Source organism: Xyrauchen texanus, chromosome 27 (genome assembly GCF_025860055.1).
Source record: "Xyrauchen texanus isolate HMW12.3.18 chromosome 27, RBS_HiC_50CHRs, whole genome shotgun sequence".
Taxonomy (NCBI): Eukaryota; Metazoa; Chordata; class Actinopteri; order Cypriniformes; family Catostomidae; genus Xyrauchen; species Xyrauchen texanus.
Window position 1 is genome coordinate 758,774 of NC_068302.1, and position 21,099 is coordinate 779,872.

Sequence of the window (21,099 nt, forward strand, 5' to 3'; positions counted from 1 at the left end):
TAGAATGTAGTGAGGATGGGGGGTGGGAGATGTGATTTCCTCAGCCTTCGAAGAAAGTAGAGATGCTGCTGGGCTTTCTTGGTGATAGAGCTGGTGTTGAGGGACCAGGTGAGGTTCTCCACCAGGGGAACACCAAGGAATTTGGTGCTCTTGACGATCTCCGCAGAGGAGCCGTCGATTTTCAGCGGAGAGTGGTCACTCTGTACTCTCCTAAAGTCAGCAACCATCTCTTTTGTTTTGTCCACATTCAGGGACAGGTTGTTGGCTCTACACCAGTCCTTTAGCCGCTGCACCTCCTCTCTGTATGCTGACTCGTCGTTCTTGCTGATGAGACCCACCACGGTCGTGTTATCTGTGAACTTGACGATGTGGTTCGAGCTGTGCATTGCTGCACAGTCGTGAGTCAGCAGAGTGAACAGCAGTGGACTGAGCACATAGCCCTGGGGGGCCCCAGTGCTCAGTGTGGTGGTGGTGGGGATGCTGTTCCCGATCCGGACTGACTGAGGTCTCCCAGTCAGGATGTCCAGGATCCAGTTGCAGAGGGAGGTGTCCAGGCCCAGCAGATTCAGCTTTCAATCAGGTGCTGAGGAATTATCTTGTTGAATGCTGAGCTGAAATCTATGAACAGCATTCGAACGTATGAGTCCTTTTTGTCTAGGTGGGTGAGGGCCAGATGGAGGGTTGTGGCGATGGCGTTGTCTGTTTAACGGTTTGGACGAAACGCAAACTGCAGTGGGTCTTGTGAGGGGGGCAGCTGGGTCTTAATGTGCCTCATGATGAGCCTCTCGAAGCACTTCATGATGATGGGTGTGAGTGCGACGGGACGGTATTTGTTGAGGCAGGACACTGAAGACTTCTTTGGCATGGGGATGATGGTGGTGGCCTTGAAGCACGTTGGAAGTGCTCAGAGAGATGTGCTCAGAGAGATGTTGAAGATGTCGGTAAGAACATCTGCTAGCTGGTCTGCACATCCTCTGAGCACTCTGCCAGGAATGTTGTCTGGTCCAGCAGCCTTCTGTGGGTTGACTCTACGTAGAGTTTTCCTCACATCCACCGTGGTATGACAGAGCACCTGATCGTTGGGAGGAGGGGTGGTCTTCCTTGCCACCACGTCGTTCTGCACTTCAAACCGAGCGTAGAAGTCATTCAGCGCATTTGGAAGGGAGGCATCTTTGTCATGGCCTGGATGCCCTGCCACGTGTCACTGCTGTCCTGGAAGTGACTGTGGATTCTCTGGGCGTGTGCGCGCTTTGCCTCTCTGATTGCCCGTGACAGTTTGGCCCTAGCTGTTCTTAGGGCTGCCTTATCGCCTACTCTGAAGGCGGAGTCTCGGGTCCTCAGCAGCGTGCGCACCTCCGTGCATTAGACTGCGCATTAGACTGTCTGATTGACGGCTTATTACATAAGGGTTGTTTCTGCTCATGAAACTCACCTGTGATTGGATGGTTGCTCAGTCAGCCCAAAATAACAAAATCACAAAGAATACTTTATACAAATCCACCATTTGGACTCTGTATGGGTTTAGCTTGGAGAAGTGCGGGGGACAAAAATCACCTTTTTAAGTTGCTGTGCGGCTGCTATGCCCTAGTCCGTGAAGATAACATTCCCTCAGAATCTACTCAACACATCAACGGGAGACTTTGCTTTAAGTAATCGTGTGTAACAGTTTATTCTGTTTATGTTTCATGAAAGAAACGAAACCATAAGCCACATCTGTAACTACGCTGTGCACAAATAAACAGCTGTGAGTAAAACAATATGCCTATTGTATTCTATTCATTCATTTCTGATTAACATTTTTATTGATTCAAACAGTTAACAAGAAAAGAAAAACATATATTCACAGAATCAACATTTAACCCCCACTATTACCCCCTTCAACAAACACATGCGTATATATATATATATATATATATATATATATATATATATATATATATATCACACACATTTAAAACTATACTTCTCTCTCCACTGCCCCTCCCCGAGAGCCCTCCAAGAATGCCAAATAGCTGCCCCATTTCCCATCAAAGGTATCCAAGTTCCCCAGCCTTCTAGATGACACCTCCTCGAAAGCCGCCATCCTCCCCATCTCCGTGCACATTCTTGAAATGAGGGCACTCCAGCCGACTTCTATCCCCTTAAAATAATTTGTCTGCTGATCATAACACCGGCCAGGACACAATTTTTTATGTGTTCATCTCCTATATTGATGACTGCCCCATCCTAAAACACAGAGTCTGGGGCATCGAGGTTTACGCTGACAGCGTAACGTGTTTCATCAGGAAGTGCGTAGAGGACGTTGTTCCGACCAAAACAATACGGATATACCCCAACCAGAAACCATGGGTTAACAGCGATGTTCACGCGGCACTCAATGTGCGGCCCTCCGCTTTTAATTCTAACAAACCGTAATACTATCAGTGCAGCCAAACGCCAGTACAGGCACAAACTTGAAGGTCAGTTCAACACCACTGACTCCTGAAGTATGTGGCAGGGAATTAACACAATCACAGACTACAAACGGAATAAAGACTCTGCCGTGAACACTGCTGCATCTCTCCCGGACGAACTTAATACATTTTATGCTCGTTTCGAGGACAATAACACTGCCCTCGTGGAGAGAGCACTCACGGCTGACGCTACAGAGGTTGGTTCACTCTCCGTCTCTATTGTGGATGTAACCTGATCCTTCCGACGGGTGAACATCCGTAAAGCCGCGGGTCCAGATGGCATTCCGTCAGAGCATGCGCGAATCAACTGGCTGGTGTTTTTATGGACATTTTCAATCTGTCCCTCTCCCTGTCTGTAGTCCCCACATGCTTCAAAACATCAACCATTGTGCCTGTACCGAAGCAAGCCATAATCACTTGCTTAAATGACCCCCATCATCAGCAAATGTTTTGAGAGGTTAATCAGAGATCACATCTGCTCTGTGCTGCCCACGTCTTTGGACCCATTGCAGTTTGCCTACCGCAACAACCGCTCCACTGATGATGCCATTGCATCTACACTACACACTGCTCTCTTCCATCTGGAAAAAAGGAACACATATGTGAGAATGCTGTTTGTAGACTACAGCTCAGCATTCAACACCATAGTGCCCTCCAAGCTTGATGAGAAACTCCGGGCTCTGGGCTTAAACAGCTCGCTGTGCAGCTGGATCCTGGACTTCCTGTCAGGCAGACGTCAGGTGGTTAGAATGGGCAGCAACATCTCCTCATCACTGACCCTCAACACTGGAGCCCCACAGGGGTGTGTTCTCAGCCCACTCCTGTATTCCCTGTACACACATGACTGTGTGGCAACACATAGCTCCAATGCCATCATTAAGTTTGCTGATGATACGACGGTGGTAGGTCTGATCACTGACAATGATGAAACGGCCTGTCAGGAGAATAACCTGTCCCTCAACGTCAGTAAAACCAAGGAGCTTGTAGTGGACTTCAGGAAGAAAGACGGAGAACACAGCCCCATCACCATCAATGGAGCACCGGTAGAGAGAGTCAGCAGCTTCAAGTTCCTCGGTGTCCACATTACTGAGGAACTCACATGGTCAGTCCACACTGAGGCCGTTGTGAAGAAGGCTCACCAGCGCCTCTTCTTCCTGAGACGGCTGAGGAAGTTTGAAATGAACCACCACATCCTCACACGGTTCTACACTAGTACTGTAGAGAGCATCCTGACTGGCTGCATCAGCACCTGGTACGGCAATAGCACCGCCTACAACTGCAAAGCCCTGCAAAGGGTGGTGCGAACTGCCAGAAACATCATCAGAGGTGAGCTTCCCTCCCTCCAGGACATCTATACCAGGCGGTGTGTGAAAAAAGCTCGGAGGATCATCAGAGACTCCAGCCACCCGAGTCATAGTCTGTTCTCACTGCTACCATCAGGCAGGCGGTATCGCAGCATCAGGACCCGCACCAGCCGACTACATGACAGTTTGTTCCCCCAAGCAGTCAGACTGTTGAACACTTGATATTTCAGGATCAATAATCAGCACTGCACTTTATTAATCTATAATCTCACACTGGACTGTCAACATATTCTCCTCAATACAACTAGTTTATATATTTCATATACTCTTTACTTATGTATTGTATATTGTGTATTCTAAATTGTGTGTATTGTTTACTCTACATTGTATATAATTATTGTGTTGTGTAAGTATGTGTACATTTGATATGTAAATTGTGTTGTGTAAGTATGTTGTTTACTGTAATTGGTTTATGTCTCATCACTGTCATGACTGATATGTTGCTCGGAATTGCACACAAGAATTTCACACACTGTTGCACTTGTGTACATGGTAGTGTGACAATAAAGTTTTGAAAATTAAATTTGAGTGCCCAATGCGTCACACATAAAACTCTGAACCTTCAACCAAAATTCTAGCCCTGTTTCTGGTACTAAGTGTAGTACCTACTCCCCTCTCTAAACAATGGAGGCTAGAGTATATTTGCACTCAAGCAGTGCTACAACCTTGTCCATGTGCTCAAACACTCATCGTTCATTTTCTCCCCTCCCTCTAGTGGCGGCTGGTTTAAATACACAATTTTCCCACCTTTGCTAATTGAAACCATTATTTAAATAAAATGAACCCTCACCTCTCCATTCTTAAATACAAAATCTTTTAATAAATACATAAGAATGAGTTCAAATGAGAGTTAAAAATGAAACTAATAAATACAATAAATAGGATGAATAAAATACATACCTAAAATCATTTATGCAGATCTACACTCCTGCCAGAAGCCTGCGGTTGGCTAAGGAACGTCGCCTAGTTGTACCAACACAAAGAGGCACCAAAACAACTTCCACACGATCTGCTGAAACCAGCTCAACATTGACGATCCAGCTGTTCTGTGAGCACTTAACCAATCAACACTAAATATACTTACTATTTAAAAAAAAATAAATGATCCTTGTCTGTCTCTTTCTTCTATTCTAGCTTCTATGCTTCTACAGCCACATTGAGAACCTGGCAATGCGATACTGCATATATTGTGGACTTTTGTATGACAAATTGTTTGCTGTGCTCCTCATTTTTTTAGTTGCTTTGGATAAAAGAATCTGATAAATCAGTGGTTCTCAACCCTTTTCCTGGAGCCCTTCCAACGCTACACATTTTTTATATTTCCCTAATAAAACACACCTGATTCAACTCATCAGCTCATTAGTAGAGACTCCAAGACCTGAATTGGGTGTGTCAGAAAAGGGAGATATACAAATTTGCAGTCTTGGGGTGCCTCCAGGAACAGGGTTGAGAACCACTGCGTTAAATGACTAAATGTAAATGTAAATCAATTTTAAAAATGTATCCATATGATTTTGGTTCACGGTATTTTATTATGTTATTTTTATCAAGTGTTGATTCATCAAAAAGTAAAACGATACAGTCAGCATTAAATAAAACATTGCAGGAATGGAACAAGCTGTAAACTGGCATCTTTCTACTGCACGTACACTCTCTCCCAGCTTGTCAGTGTGGGAAAGGAGGAAACAGGAAAAGTAGGATTTCAACTCAAAGCTAGGACTTTTAATTTAGCAAACTCAAAAAAGGCTTTTCAGCACAATACTCATTAGATAAAAATAATAACTCAATTCAGACTCTTTCTATCTGGTAGCTCTCTCCCTGGTCTCTGTCGTAGCAGCACTTTATCGCTCTCTCTGATGCTTACTGCAACTAGAAACAGGTGTTAGTTATTATCGGGCTCAGGTGTATGCACACTTACCGCTTTCTCTCTCTCTGGAGGAACGCTCGACCATGCCCCCACCATCACAGTCTTGTTTCTACTTTGCTAGTGCTCAAACTTTAGCGCAAGTTAATGTTCCCACTGCGCTGTGCGCTCAACATCCACAAACCACATTTTTGAGCAGCAGAAATGGAAAATAAAACATGAGATATTATTCCTTTTGCCCTGAAAGTGAATATCTAGATGCTTGTCTTTTAGAGGACGAGTTTTAAGAGTGGTGAGCTGAAAAACACTGTATTCAACATGTTTCTGAGATTCAGAGAAACACTGCAGTGGGATGAGCTCCTCTAATAGTCTGTTCAGATTACTGGTCCACAGATATGGGTTTTTCAGTGGTCTATTTATAAACCTTTACAATGAACCTGTTAATACAATCATTCATTTAATATACTGTAAATAAGAAAATACATATTCTGTGGCGTGGTGGAGTTTAGAAATTGCTATCATTCATTTTAACATGTATATTATTACACCAAAATGTGTTATGGATATGGGTTCAATTAAAGGTGACTGATATTTTATTTTGTTTGCATCCCCATGAAATGCCCACAGACCAAGTATGAAATATATTGCAGCTTAAAATCGATTCTGACTGGCTGTGTGCTTTAGGGAACTCTTTTGAGACGGGTGTGCAGGTTTTTATCAGTTCATCAGGTCACAAAGTTTTGTTTAAAAGTTACCAGGCTGCAACAATGCGCACCTCAGAAGATTGCTCCACTTTATGAAGAGCACCAGCAGCACCACTATTTTCAGAAGCACTCTCAGTGATTTTGATCTGGAACACTAGGCTTGTCTGAAATACGGAGCCACAGATGTTTATGAGTATCATATCTAAGTCAGGGTTAGGGTTTTAGTCTCATATGTGTGCTACTCTGATCTGTAGTGTGTTACACATACTGGAAACACTCACAATGTTAATGATACAGTGTTTCAGTGCTCTTAGAGCATTGTGCCCAATACACATCAAATGTGTTCCAAAAAAGTAAAGACTGGAGACCGTATATATCAATGCTTCGTGCTAAGTTATTTGACAAATGAAATGACAATTTCTGTGAATTGTTTAAGAGGGCGTGATTACTGGCTAATGCTGATAATTTCATAATGACTGATTAACTAGTACATGAACATACATTTTTTATCCTTATGATTTGTAGTTTTTCTGGAATGTATTGAATGAAGCATGCATATGTTTATGAATGAATGTATGAACATTACATTTCTATAGCACTTTTCTGACACTACACTCAAAGAACTTTACACAGTGAACAGGGGACTCTCCTCAACCACCACCAGTGTGCAGCATCCACCTGGATGATGCGACGGCAGCCATAGTGTGCCAGTACACACCATCTATTGGTGGAGAAGAGAGAGTAGATTTATAGAGCCAATTTATGGATGGGGATTATTAGGAGGCCATGATTGAGAAGGGCCAATGGGGGGAATTTGGCCAGGACACCAGGGTTACATCCCTACTCTTTACGAGAAGTGCCCTGGGATTTATCAGGACCTTGGTTTATCCTCTCATCCGAAGGATGGTGCCTTTTTACAGTATAGTGTCCACATCACTATACTGGGGCATCAGAACCCACACAGACCACAGGGTGAACACCCCCTGCTGGCCTTCCTAATACCTCAATTCATGCAATACCAGCAACATTAGTTTCCCCCAGGAGGTCTCCCATCCATGTACTGACCAGCCTCAACGCTACCTAACTTCAGTGGGCAACCAGTCTTGAGCTACAGGGTGATATGGCAATTTGTTTATATATATATATACATATATATATATATATATTTGTTTATATGGAGTGGTGGTGGCGTAGTGGACTAAAGCACATAACTGGTAATCAGAAGGTTGCTGGTTCGATCCCCACAGCCACCACCATGGTGTCCTTGAGCAAGACACCTAATCCAGGTTGCTCCAGGGGGATTGTCCCTGTAATAAGGGCTCTGTAAGTCACTTTGTATAAAAGCGTCTGCCATAAAATGTATAATATTTATATGTTTATACAATTCATTTGTTGGGCTCTTTGTTTCAGAGGACTGTAGTTACCATGGAAATGCACTGCCTTTGAACCCCAGAGGGAAAGTTTTCCGACAGCACATCTCACCTCATTTCTTGTGTGTGTTGCAGATGCAGTCATCTCCATCAGAAAGTTCAGTGATGAGCTCCTCCCCCCAACGCATTCAGATCATCACTGACCCCACCGTCACAACACCACAGAGAATACAGGTACACGCACACATCAGAGCAAGGCAATATCACAGTGATTTTAATTAGCTTTTTATTTGCCCATTAAGTTTCCTAAAGCGCAAGAGAAGACATGTCATAAAACATCATCTCTATTCATTTCCATGAATCAGTTCAAACTGTACATTTTAATGAATCAATTGAAAATGGAGACTCACAGTATGTGGAGACTCATGCTACTCTCCACGATCCACACATAACTCGCCACACGCCCCATTGAGAGCGAGAACCACATTATAGTGACCACAAGCAGGTTACCCCATGTGACTCTACCCTCCCTAGCAACCGGGCCAATTTGGTTCCTTTGGAGACCTGACTGGAGTCACTCAACACACCCTGGATTCAAACTCACGACTCCAGGGGTGATAGTCAGCGTCAATACTCGCTGAGCTACCCAGACCCCTGTGAAAAACATTCCTTAATTATTTTTAGTTCTATTTTTTGTGTTTTAATTCTCACATTAAATATTTATGCTGACTTCACGTGCTATCGGAATAATGGTAAATACGAGTTTCCCACTCAAGTTGTAATTACGACTTTGAAACTCGGAGATAATATTGATACCGAGTTTCTGAGATGGGGTCTAAACTTTCAACATGACAGAGGAGAGTACTGTTTCTGTAGTGAATGACAGGTTTTATTCATTTTTGTAAATACAGCTAATTGTGCACTTGCACACTCGTAATTACCCCTTCAAATGTGGGAAGTAGGATAATACCGATAGCACATGAAGTCAGCATGACACTCTACTTGGCTCCAATTGTAGTTTGGTTGAAGTTATGTTTCCTCTAATTAAAAAGTGTACTTGTAAAAAATCTCTCTGTGTCAGATTGTGACCGAGCCGCAGTCAGGTCAGAAGATTCAGATAGTGACCGCTCTAGACTCCAGTGTCCCCAAACAGCAGTTTATCCTCACAGCACCTGAAGGAAAAGTCCTGCTGGCATCACCCGACAGCACTAGTGCCAAACAACTCATCTTTGCCACCGCAGACAGCCTGGTGCCCGGACGAATTCAGGTATGCCTATGTACACACGGACGTCAGATTCATATTTGATAGCATCAGGTTTAAATCCTAGCTTGATATGACGAGTCTGTAACTGTAAGGCATTCATCGGTTGATTTCACCTGAAAGTGTTACACTGTGACTCTTCAACATGTTTAGGAAATCTGTTTGAAAATGGTCATTTTTCTTTTTTCTTTTAGAATCAGAAATCACACTGTTCAGCTTTAACTCAGATGAACCCAGGGACAATTTATGAAACTATGTTTATTGATATTAGTACATGCGGTTCCAGTTATGTATCCAATTATATAAAAAGTGTCCTGATTATAATAAAGCACAACAGTGCTCACAAACATTTTCAGCCATCTTTGTTCCACAAGTATTTTTCCCATACATTTTTTCATAAAATCCTTCATAAAAGAGCCATGAACCAAAGCAACCTGCTGCGAGGTGAATCAAATGAGTATTTGAAAATACAAAGATACAAGTCTGTGTACTTATCGTCTTTAACTGCATCCAGAGGGAGTCGGTGCTTACATTAGCCTGCCAGCAGGAGGGTGTTAATAATTTGACCGACTTTAATTTCAATGGCTCAGCAGGATTTTTTTGTACTGTAAGTGCTAAATGACAAAGAAATATTGTGCCTTTTTCTGCTAGTTTGTGACTGATGCAGTGTCTGTGGAGAGGCTTCTGGGTAAAGGAGGAGACATGAGTCGAAGTCAGCCTGTTGAATACTGTGTGGTGTGTGGAGATAAAGCTTCAGGTAAAAACACAACACATAATGCATTGCATATGAGTCCTGTCTATGACCTGATATGTCTAGAAATGGCCAGTACTGGCTGAAATTGCCTGTTGCAGTCTGATCGGCTGGTCAGGAGGATTCTTCCTCTACCATTCTGGCTCTACCATTTGTAGTCCATATATACTAAGAAGGGGAGACCTAGGCTAGTTATTGCAAGGGCTATATCTCAGTAAAGGTAAGATTTGGAGTCAAAAGTCCAATTGTGCAAATGTTTATACCACTCTTAAAGGGTCATGAAACCCCAAAACACAATTTTTGAGATGATAACAGATATGTACAAGATGCACATCGCTGAAAACAATGATAGCAAGCAAGTTTGATGGCTGCAATTGTGCTACTCAAGCTCCAAATATGAAGCAGCTGTCTGTTTAGAGACTTCCATCACGTCTTCTCCATACCCTCTGATCATGGACTGGATAAAACAACGGCTTGTTCAAAACCAAAAGACAATAATGAAAACTGAAAACTCAAAGTCATGTCAGCTCTCTTTTTGGTTTTCTTTTCATCTTGCAAAATGTACCAGGATTTAGGTCTTATACAGGTTTTACCAGCACTCCATCGTTAAGACAGTGAAGTTGAAATTCTGGATAACTTTACACATACACGGTTAGTATGCTATTCTATTACACTAGAGTCATATTAACATTTATTATGTTGAAGTATTGCGGCTGTACTTTTAAAACAGTTTGCTGTTAATAATTTGTGTATTGGACCCCGTTTACTTGTATGTGACTTACTGAACGCAATTTGTTTTCTCTAAATTATTTTCTGTGGTAATCAACATTATGCCACAAACACTGTCAATAGAGTTTAACTTGTATTAAACCAGAAACGTTTTAAATAGTGGTCAACCGATATGGGTTTTTTAATGGCCGATGGCGATACCCAGACAGCAGAGTGGCCGATAAAATACTGATATATCACATAATTTAATATAGTAAATAACAAGCATAAAATTCAAAACAATTTATAAACTTTTATTTAGCACTATATTGACTCAATTTCATACAAAACGTTAACTTTGTTAAATAATCAAAAAAATTATACTGTATTTTAAATGGTAGATAGCAGTTTCTTCAGATTTCTGTCTAGTCATCAAATTTTAGTAAAATATTTGCACATGAAGAAATTGTTAATATATTAGGGAGAAGGAAATAACAGTACACACAGTAGTCCAGCAACCATGGATGGCATGTGCACATTAACAATCGCATTTACTCAAAAAATACCAAATCAAACCAATTGTACATATAGTGCTTAGTGCATAATACATTTAGTCACAGCACACGTGAAGAGATTTTACTTTGAAGTTGCACCAAGCAGAGACTATTTAGCAGAGACTGGCCACTTCTATTAAAATGAGTGGGAGAAATTAGGACAGACAACGGCAGCCAACGGTCAACAGATGTAGATAGGAAGTCCCGCCTTACAGGTAAAAGAGCCAATCACCTTTTAGATACAGACATCAACTGTCAATCAACTCTAGAACGTGCATGCACATTAGCTATACAAGCCGGGTAAATCCTGATCCTGAAGTTTTTGATTCTTTCTGATTGAATACATGCTTCAGAAGAAGATATTAGATGAGCGCTCGATGGGAAGAAAAGGCTGGATTTTCATGATATTCGTGAAATACATCTGTTTTTAAATGGTATATAATATACATTTTTATTGATATTTGCCTTTTATCATTAGACAAGTCTGTTAAAAGTTACAGGGAACTGTTGAGTTGAGACTGTAAGAATATGTTCTTTAGAGGTCAATAAATGAGCGCTCCACAGGATGCTGGATCTGCTCAAGTTGTGAGATTGGTTTATTACATCTGTTTAAACAAGATATGTGCATTTTTGCAGACAGTATATGATATTAGTTTTGTTGATATTTGTCTAAGACAGTTAAAAGGTACAGGAAACTGTTGAGGAGAGAGAGGGAGAATGAAACACTTTAACATTATGAGCTCAAACGCGCTGCTGTGGTTCTGATACGCGGACTGTTTAATTAAGACTGTGTTGCACACCGGTCTATTATTGCACGTAACAATGATGTACGTAACAACAAAATGAACCGTGACTTGTCGATTACATGTCTCAGTCACTTCACATGCAAGCAGGTGATTTTCGGTGCCCACAAGAAACAAATTGGCCAAACAGGAAAATGTGAGAATATCGGTGAGAATATCGGCTGATTTATCTCCTCGGCGATATAGTGGTCTACCACTTGTAGATTAATTTAGATTAGGTCTCTATGCAATGCCTGCTTTCACTTCATTCTCAAAGGTTTGAACAAAGTATTAAAATCTGCCTAAAACAAAAACTTCCAGTGAGCATCAGTACTGCGGACGGAAATGCCTTGTTGGTGAGAGAGATCAACGGAGAATGGCCAGACTGGTTCGAGCTGACAGAAAAACTATGGTAACTCAGATAACCACTCTGTACAATTGTAGTGAATAGAATAGCATCTCAGAATGCACAAAAATGTCTAACTTTAGGCAAATGGGCAACAACAGCAGAAGACCACATCAGGTTCCGCTATTTCACAGAACAGAAAGTTGAGGCTGCAGTAGCTGCACAGGCTCACCAAAACTGGACAGTTGAGGTTTGGAAAAACATTGCCTGGTCTGATGAATCTCGATTTCTGCTGAGGCACACAGATGGTAAGGTCAGAATTTGGTGCCAACAGCATAAATCCATGGACCCAACCTGCCTTGTGTCAACAGTCCAGGCTGGTGGTGGTGGTGGTTTAATGGTGTGGGGAATGTTTACTTGCCACACTTTAGTTCAGTTAATACCAATCAATCATCACTTGAATGCCACAGCCTTTTTGAGTACTGTTGCTGACCATGTGCATCCCTTCATGGTCACAATATTCCCATCTTCTAATGGTTACTTCCAGCATGATATAGCACCATGTCACAAAGCAAAAGTAATCTCAAACTGGTTTCATGAACATTCACTGCTCTTCAGTGGCCTTCCTAGTCACCGGATCTGAATCCAATTGAAAACCTTTGGGATGTGGAAGAACGGGAGATTCGCAGCATGAATGTGCAACTGACAAATCTGCAGAAATTGCTTGATACAATCTGGTCAATCACCAGAATCTCAAAGGAATGTTTCCAGCATCTTTTGGAATCCATGCCACAAAGAATGTAGGCGGTTTTGAGAGCCTAAATAGAGTTTTGAGGCTCTACTTAGTATTAGTATAGTGTTCCTAATAAAGTGCTCAGTGAGTGTATATAAGAAGTACTATAAAAACATTATTAGTGCAGCCCTCAGGCAACAGGGATCCAGCTTGGCGGCCCCTGAGCTTTCCAAAGTTGAGTAGCCCTGGTTTAGACACTGGTTAATAAGGAAGGTTCCAACGTACCCCATATTGTGTGACAACATGACTTTCTTTTGGGGCATGTTTTCTCAAATTCTCAACATTCAATGAACTGTATCTTTTTTTACTGGTAATTAACTGTGAAAATGTTCAGTAGCTTTTTGTAGCTAAGACAAGGTATTCAAGGTATATGTCTATGCAAAAATGTACTTTCAAATGTAAACCAACTCTAAGAAATATATACAGAATGAAAAGTGTCACAAATAGCCACAGTCTCCCCTGTCTAATTCTTTAATACCCTTACCATTGACAGTGGATTAATTTGTTAGTTTTACACATTTCGACAATCATAAGTCTGTGTGTGTGTGTGTGTGTGTGTGTGTGTGTGTGTGTGTGTGTGTGTGTGTGTGTGTGTGTGTGTGTGTAGGGCGGCACTATGGGGCAGTGAGTTGTGAAGGCTGTAAGGGGTTCTTCAAGCGAAGTGTGCGCAAGAGTCTGACATACAGCTGTCGGAGTAACCAGGACTGTGTTGTCAACAAACACCATCGCAACCGCTGTCAGTTTTGCAGACTGAGGAAATGTCTGGAGATGGGCATGAAGATGGAGTGTGAGTGTTCAACAAAAACACAGTACAAAATACACACACGTGATAATTCGCCAGCAGGGTCAATTCTGTCAATGTAATTACTGGCCAAAAAGTTAGTTGATGAATGTGTTTTTTTATTTTGTCAATGATAACAAAGTCAAGACAAACTTAATAAAGATGGCATTTCACAAATGTTTCCCACCCTCTAAGCGTTATATCCCACTCTCCGAAGGGCACAGGCACCTGCTTAAAGAGCTGGTCGAGAGTGTTCCTGATTTGGAGCTCCAGGCTGCCAAGGTGACTGTACAGTCCTTCGGCAGATCCACGGGTTGCCTGGTGTCCTTGGAGGGTCATTTCTGGCTCAATTTGACCAAGATACGTGACAAGGACAAAGCTGCTTTGCTTAACGCTCCGGTCTCGCAGCAAGACCTTTTTGGTTATGCCATTGGAGCTTTCAACGAAAGCAGCACAGAAGCAGTCGCAAGCCTTTAAACACATTTTGTTGAGGCGAAATGTGTCTACTCTGCAACCAATTCGCTTGCACTCTTCCTCAGGCCAGCACCCCACCAAAGTCAGTACGCAGCCCCCTGTATAGGCTCCACTGAAAGTAGAAATTGAACCACTAGGCAGGCCCCAGCACCCCACCACTGCGTGAAGTGATTCTTTCAAGCTCCGTTCCCAGCAGAAAGGAAGAGCAAGCATTCCTGATGAAGCAGGGATCAGAGTCCACAGATCTGTTCGACATCTTACCAGTCTTACCAGAGAGTTTCATTTGCTTTTACCATGATCAACTTCATATTCATGTAACTTTTCAACTAAAGGGAAAATAAAATTGTGCTTGGGTATTGCCCAGCAACCATTCATTAAACAGAATTAAAAAGTCTCAGATGTGGCAAGCATTACACCATAGTAAGCGCAACACGTTGCTTGAATATTATATACATAGCAACCCACACTACTTCACAAGTCACCAAAAAAGTTGTTACTGACTTTGAGTAATCTTGCGGAACATGTTATAAATTACATTTTACAGCATGTATTCTGTAATCTGTAGTGGAATACATTTCAAAAGTAACCCTCCCAACCCTGTATATATGTATATTTATATATACTGTGTGTATATATATATATATTACATGTAAAAATTAAAAAAGATATATTTTATAATTTGTTTAAATATAATTATTTATTTAGTTATATATTTAATTATTTTATTTGTGGGTTTTTTTAAGTAAATAAAAATGATGGTCCGAGAGGGGGTTGAAATTATTATAACTGTTTTTGTTGCAAGAAACCTTGACTAAGAAAAATCTAAAATGGCAAAAAAGTGTAGGACGTGGCCCCTTGAAATGTGTCATAAATGCACAGTGTCTAACAGTTTTGTATGTGTTTCTCTTCAGCTGTTCAGAGTGAGAGGAAACCTATTGATCTGCCCAGAGAAAAACCTGTGAACTGTGCAGCATCCACAGAGAAGATCTACATTAGGAAAGACCTGCGAAGTCCACTCATCGCAACACCCACCTTCATCACTGAGAACGACTCCTCACGGTGAGACTCATATTCACTCACACTCCTACATTATACATACTCTTTTGCATACACTCATCAATGTCAGGTTGTACTTATTGTGTACCTCAGAAGTATCTTGCCCTCAAAAATATACAGTACATATCTATGTACCAAGTCTGTAAATCGATTACTAATTTGAATTAAATCGTAATATGAACACTGAATTATTCAAGTGAATCACATTTAATCGCATATATACATTTTTGTTGAAAATGGCCCCCAAAAAGATAATTCAATATAAATTATACATAAAAATGTAAATAATTATAAATGTAATTAGACAATACAAAATATGGAAGTCAATACATTGTTTTATTCCCCTATCATTGAACATAAGGGTACAGTCAGCAGCAATCCACTTTGCAATGTCACTATCAGATGGAAGCTTTTGAAGCCTGCTGTCAAGAATGCGTCCTGTGTGAGCGGCTCTAATTCTATGTCTGCGCTGCTTGTGAGGTTTGTTGAGGTGCACTGACTGCCCCCTTCTGACATGAATACAAAAAGTTACATGTACTTCAAACTTGAATTGCTCTGATGGTAGGAAAATATGTACCTTTATTACGGAATTTAAAAAGGTCAGGAGGCATGATTAACTGCATGAATGTTTTAACACATCATTTTAAATGTAATTTATTGCACTAAATGAATGCGTTAAATCGACAGCCCTAATATGTACATACTGTATATATATGCATATGAGATCAAATGTTTCATAGCTAACATAACTTCATAGATGAAGAGAGTTTAGTGTAGCAGTTGATTAAGGGATATTACTATAATTACTGTGTTGCTCCGGGAATCACACGTCATCCCTGATGTTTCCACCGAGGATTTCCTCATGATTTCTTCAAGTGGGTGCCTCGGTTCAGGTTGGCTTCCCTGACACACGTATAATAGTGGCCATCCGGTCTTCATCTCGCCATTTTCCTGCAGGTTCAGGTGTGGAGAAATGGGTAGTTCATTTGTAAAATTTCAGTTTCCTGAAACGCTCATCTCTAAACTCAAGAATGCAGATGCTCTTACGAGTAAGATGCCTTAGTGCATGCAAGGTCGCTATCGAACAAATCCTTTATTTTAAATGACTTTTTTATGCCACACTCACTAGACATTTTTGACTGAGAGGCTCAACCCTGGCAAACTGTACCCCTCGGACTGTGCTTTCTTCAGCTCTCCAAGGACTTCTGGACACAGTGGTGGTGTGACCATTATTTTCAGAAATTATTAAAGATTGATATCATGTGTGCATTGGTGTAAAGGTCTCCTAAATTTAATAAGGACTTCATCCATCGATACTCGTAGTTCCTCTCTGGCCTTCTGTAGTGTCTCTCTGTAACAGTCTGCTGATTCTAGATGATTTTAACATTCACCTCTGTTGTCCTTCAAAACCTATGATAAGATACTTTTTAGCGTTGTGGAATTCCTGAATCTTGTACAATCAATCTTTGGTCCTACTCATAATTGGGTCATAGACTAGATCTTGTGTCGTCATATGGGTTTTCTGTAACTAATCTGGAGGTTTTTGATGCTCGAATCTCTGATGAATTTCGTCATCAGCAGAGTGCTCAAGCACTGAACTCGCAGAGCCTGATTTTTCTAACATCTTTGAAAGCACAGAATTCATATGGGCGGTACGACTGCTATGAGACACCGGACTTTCTCTTCAGGAGTTTAGACCCATAAAGATGATTCCTTCAGATTAGATTTAAACAAATGTAGGTAACTCCTGACCTCCTCACACATGTGCTTTTGACTTGTACATCCACTGTTGTTGTTTTGACCTTCATTACATTTTCTACTAGCACTTCTTGGTGATGGCAAAGACTCAAATGTGAGTGTTGCCTCCTTGTGGACAGACTAATTAGTGCAAATAACTCCAGGCGCATGCGCATTCAAAGATGCTCGGTTAGAAAAGTCAGGTTGCATTTTCAGTGCTCGAGCACTGTGCTAATGATGAGATTTGTGTCATCCTATATGTGGAAAAGCATTATTGTTCTTGTTGATTTATTAATAGTTTTAGTCTAGTCAAGTAATTTTTATTTGTATAGAGCTTTTCACAACACATTGTTTCAAAGCAGCTTAACAGGAAATCATGCATTAACAAAAAAAAAACTGTATCTATAAAGTCTTAGTGATCATTGTGTAATTTGATTAAATATGATTGTAAATTGTGTATAAAAATAAGTAATTAATTAATAATTGTATGAATAACTCCAGTGAGCAGCTGAAAGTGACTGTGGCAAGGAACACAAAACTCCAAAAGATGTGGATTAATGGAGAAAAATAACCTTGGGAGAAACCAGACTCACTGTGGGGGCCAGTTCCCCTCTGACTCATGAATATAATGACAATATTACTTATGTATAGTTAAAGTCATGGTTTAAAATGATTAAACTAAGTGTTAAGGGTCGGTGTTTAAACAAAGATTTTGGCTGTAAGATTAATGATTAATGTCTTTGAAGTCCATCCTGGATTAATTACAGAAGTTCACATAGATGCAATTGTCTTTGTTAATTGGCTGATGAAGGATTTTGTTGGTAATTTCTTGATAGTCGATGTATTCCATTTCAAGAGTGAAGTCCATCATTAGACCGAGGTGATGCTGGCAGAGATCAGTGAGGTGCATCACAGTTCAACCGGCGGGTCATTTCGGTGAGGTTCGATGGGTTCAGGCAATAGCATATGAAGTATCCGATGTCTTATGGTTGGAGTTGGCATCAGTTCATCCTCTGAAGTGAAAAGACTGAAATGATGTCTGGCTGGCACCAGCTGTAGTTTGTCATCATCACTCAGTGACACGTAGCAGTGGAGTCCGACACCAAGCAGGAATGGAGCTGGATCTGGCCGACTCTGGTAAACTCGGGATATGAAAAAAATAGAATAATATTAGCGTTCCATTCAATTTATTCGAGTTATGGATCATGATCACAGTTTCTGGTTGTGGCAGACCTAATTAAAGCAGCCTAATTGTAAGTTGGAGGATAAATTAGGTGCATGCCTGGCTAAATAGATGAGTCTTTAGTCTAGACTTAAACTGAGTGAGTGCGTCTGAGTCCCGAACAGTGTTAGGGACACTATTCCATAGTTTAGGATAAAAATAGGAAAATGATCTACCTCCTTTTGTGGATTTTGATATTCTAGGAACTATTAACAGGCCAGAATTTTGCGATCGTAATGAACGTGTTGGAATATAGCGTGGTAGAAGGTCACTTAAGTACTGTGGACCATTCAAAGCTTTGTATGTAGTTAACAGAATTTTAAAATGATTATGAAATTGAACAGGTAGCCAATGTAACGATGATAAAATGGGGCTAATATGATCATATTTCTTGGTTCTTGTTAGCACTCTGGCTGCTGCATTTTGAACCAATAGAAATTTATTTATTGAACTTGCTGGACATCCTCCCAGTAATGCATTACAATAATCTAGTCTTGAGGTCATGAACGTGTGAATTAGTTTTTCGGCATCAGCAAAATAATATTTCTCAGGTGGAAGAATGCTGTTCTACAAACATTGGTAATTTGATTTTCAAAGGACAGATTGGTATCAAATATAACACCCAAGTTATTTGCTGTAGAAGACGACATAACCGTACATCAATTGAGAGTCAGATTATATTTTAGCTTCTTATTTTTAGTGGTTTTTGGGCCAATAATTAGTACCTCTGTTTTGTCTGAATTGAGTAAAAGGACATTTCTGGCCATTTGGATTTCATTGATACACTCTGTAATTTGGATAATTGTACATTTTCGTTGGGTTTACATGAAATATAAAGTTGGTTATTGTTGGCAAAACAGTGGAAACTTATTCCATGATACCTGATCATATCTTCCAGGGGAAGCATATACAGTACAAAGCAGAGGCCCTAAACTGATCCCTGTGAAATTGTTCATATATACTATTTCTCTGTAGAAATTAACATAGTTGGGAGAGGACACTACATTTCTAGCATTATCAACATAAACGGGAGATTTTAAATCAGTCTTAGGGTTAGAAATCAAGTTGTCGCTTCTTAATAATTTGTTTGAAAACTGCCATTTTAAAGTTTCTTGGGACATGTCCTAAGGATATCGAGGAGTTAATAATATTAAGAACAGGTTCTGAGATTACAGAGAATACCTCTTTTAAGGGCTTGGTTGGTATTGGATCTAACATACATGTTGTGGCTTTTGATTTGTTTATACGTATTGTTAGCTCTTCATGAACTATGACAGCAAAGGATTGAAGTTGCTCGTGAGGAAAATTAGTAGACACTGTTTTCTGAGGTACTGTGACAGATGATTGCATAGTTCCAATTTTATTTCTGATTATTTCTATTTTATCAGTAAAGAAATTCATGAAGTCATTACTCTTGTGCTGCGATGGAATATCTGGTTCTGTTGAGGCTTTATTCCTAACCAATTTAGCCACAGTACTAAATAAGCATCTAGGATTGTTGTGGTTATTTTTCTATGAGTTTACTAAAATATGCTGACCTGGCAGCTTTTAGTGCCTGTCTGTTGTTACAGACACTATCCTTCCATGCACTGTGAAATACCTCTAATTTTGTATTCGTCCACTTCAGCTCGATTTTCCAAGCTACTCTTTTGAGAGCATGAGTGTGATCATTGTACCACGGTGCATTTTCTTTCATCAAAGGGGGCGACACAATCAAGAGTGCTAGAGAAGACTGTATTTATATTTTCTGTTATTTCATCAAGTTCTTCTCGACTTTTTGTCTTTCTGAGTATATGAGACATTTCTGGAAGATTATTAGTGAGGCTGTCTTTAGTGGTCTAATGAATAGTTCTACCTGAACAATAGCGTGGTGTAGATTGAGTAACATTAGCTGATTGCAGCATACAAGAGACAAGGTAATGATCTGAGATGTCATCGCTCTGCTGCAGAATTTCTATAGTATCAACATCAACTCCATATGACTGAATTAAATCTAGCATATGATTATGGTGATGAGTTGGTCCTGTCACATTTTTTCTGACTCGAAGAGAGTTGAGAATATCGATAAATACTAATCCCAATGTGTCATCTATGTGTATCTATGTGAATGTTGAAGTCACCAACAATTAAAGCTCTATCTACATTAACAATTAGATCTGATAGAATATTTGCAAATTCACCAAGGAAACTAGAGTAATGCCCGGGTGATCTATATACATTAGTAAGGGCAAAAGATGATTTTTTTATTTATATCTGATGGTGTCACATTAAGCATTATTAGTTAAAAAAAACTTACATTTATATCTTGTCCTCTGAGTAACACCAAAAACTGTAAATTGCAGCAGAGCATAACCCTTTAGTAGGGTTATGCTCTGACCTTTTCCCCCATCATGATGTATATGGCTATGATGGCACAGTGCTTCACTACTACCCAGTTTGGCTAGTGTCAATTTGTTTTCTATGCCTTAACTGGTAACTGCTGTAATCCTGGTTCCTTGAAATGACGGAAAGAGACGCTTATGTACGCTTGCTGCCCTACTGATTTCTCACTGTTAAGGACACGAGAGATGCGTTCTCTTCCCTTCAGTTGAAAATCCTGATAAAATGGTGCCGGGCTCCGGTTTATATGCTCACAGTGAGGCGTGCATCCAGGGCAGAGCATCAAGCACAATCTGGCAATAAATCGGCACCCCACTGAGAGTGAGAACCCCTAATCGCGACCACAAGGAGGTTACCCCATGTGACTCTACCCTCCCTAGCAACCAGGCCAATTTGTTTGCTTAGGAGACCTGGCTGGAGTCATTCGAACTTGCAACTCCAAGGGTGGTAGTCCGTGTCAATGAGCTACCCAGGCCCCCAATTGGCGTGATTTTTAAGGT

General features: G+C 40.7%; 1 protein-coding gene across 5 annotated transcripts in view; it reads left to right on the forward strand.

Moving 5' to 3' along the window:
* The window catches only part of nr2c2 (nuclear receptor subfamily 2, group C, member 2), a 61,421-nt gene that overhangs the window by 25,118 nt on the left and 15,204 nt on the right, over positions 1-21,099 (forward strand). For 4 of the 5 annotated variants that reach the window (XM_052093737.1, XM_052093734.1, XM_052093732.1 and 1 more), the window contains exons 3-7: positions 7,891-7,989; positions 8,837-9,022; positions 9,668-9,773; positions 13,558-13,737; positions 15,117-15,264. In XM_052093737.1, the coding sequence (XP_051949697.1) occupies positions 7,891-7,989; positions 8,837-9,022; positions 9,668-9,773; positions 13,558-13,737; positions 15,117-15,264 (719 nt within the window). Of the gene's footprint in view, positions 1-4,735; positions 4,866-7,890; positions 7,990-8,836; positions 9,023-9,667; positions 9,774-13,557; positions 13,738-15,116; positions 15,265-21,099 lie in introns of all 5 variants that reach the window. The other variant, XM_052093736.1, reaches the window with a different exon arrangement.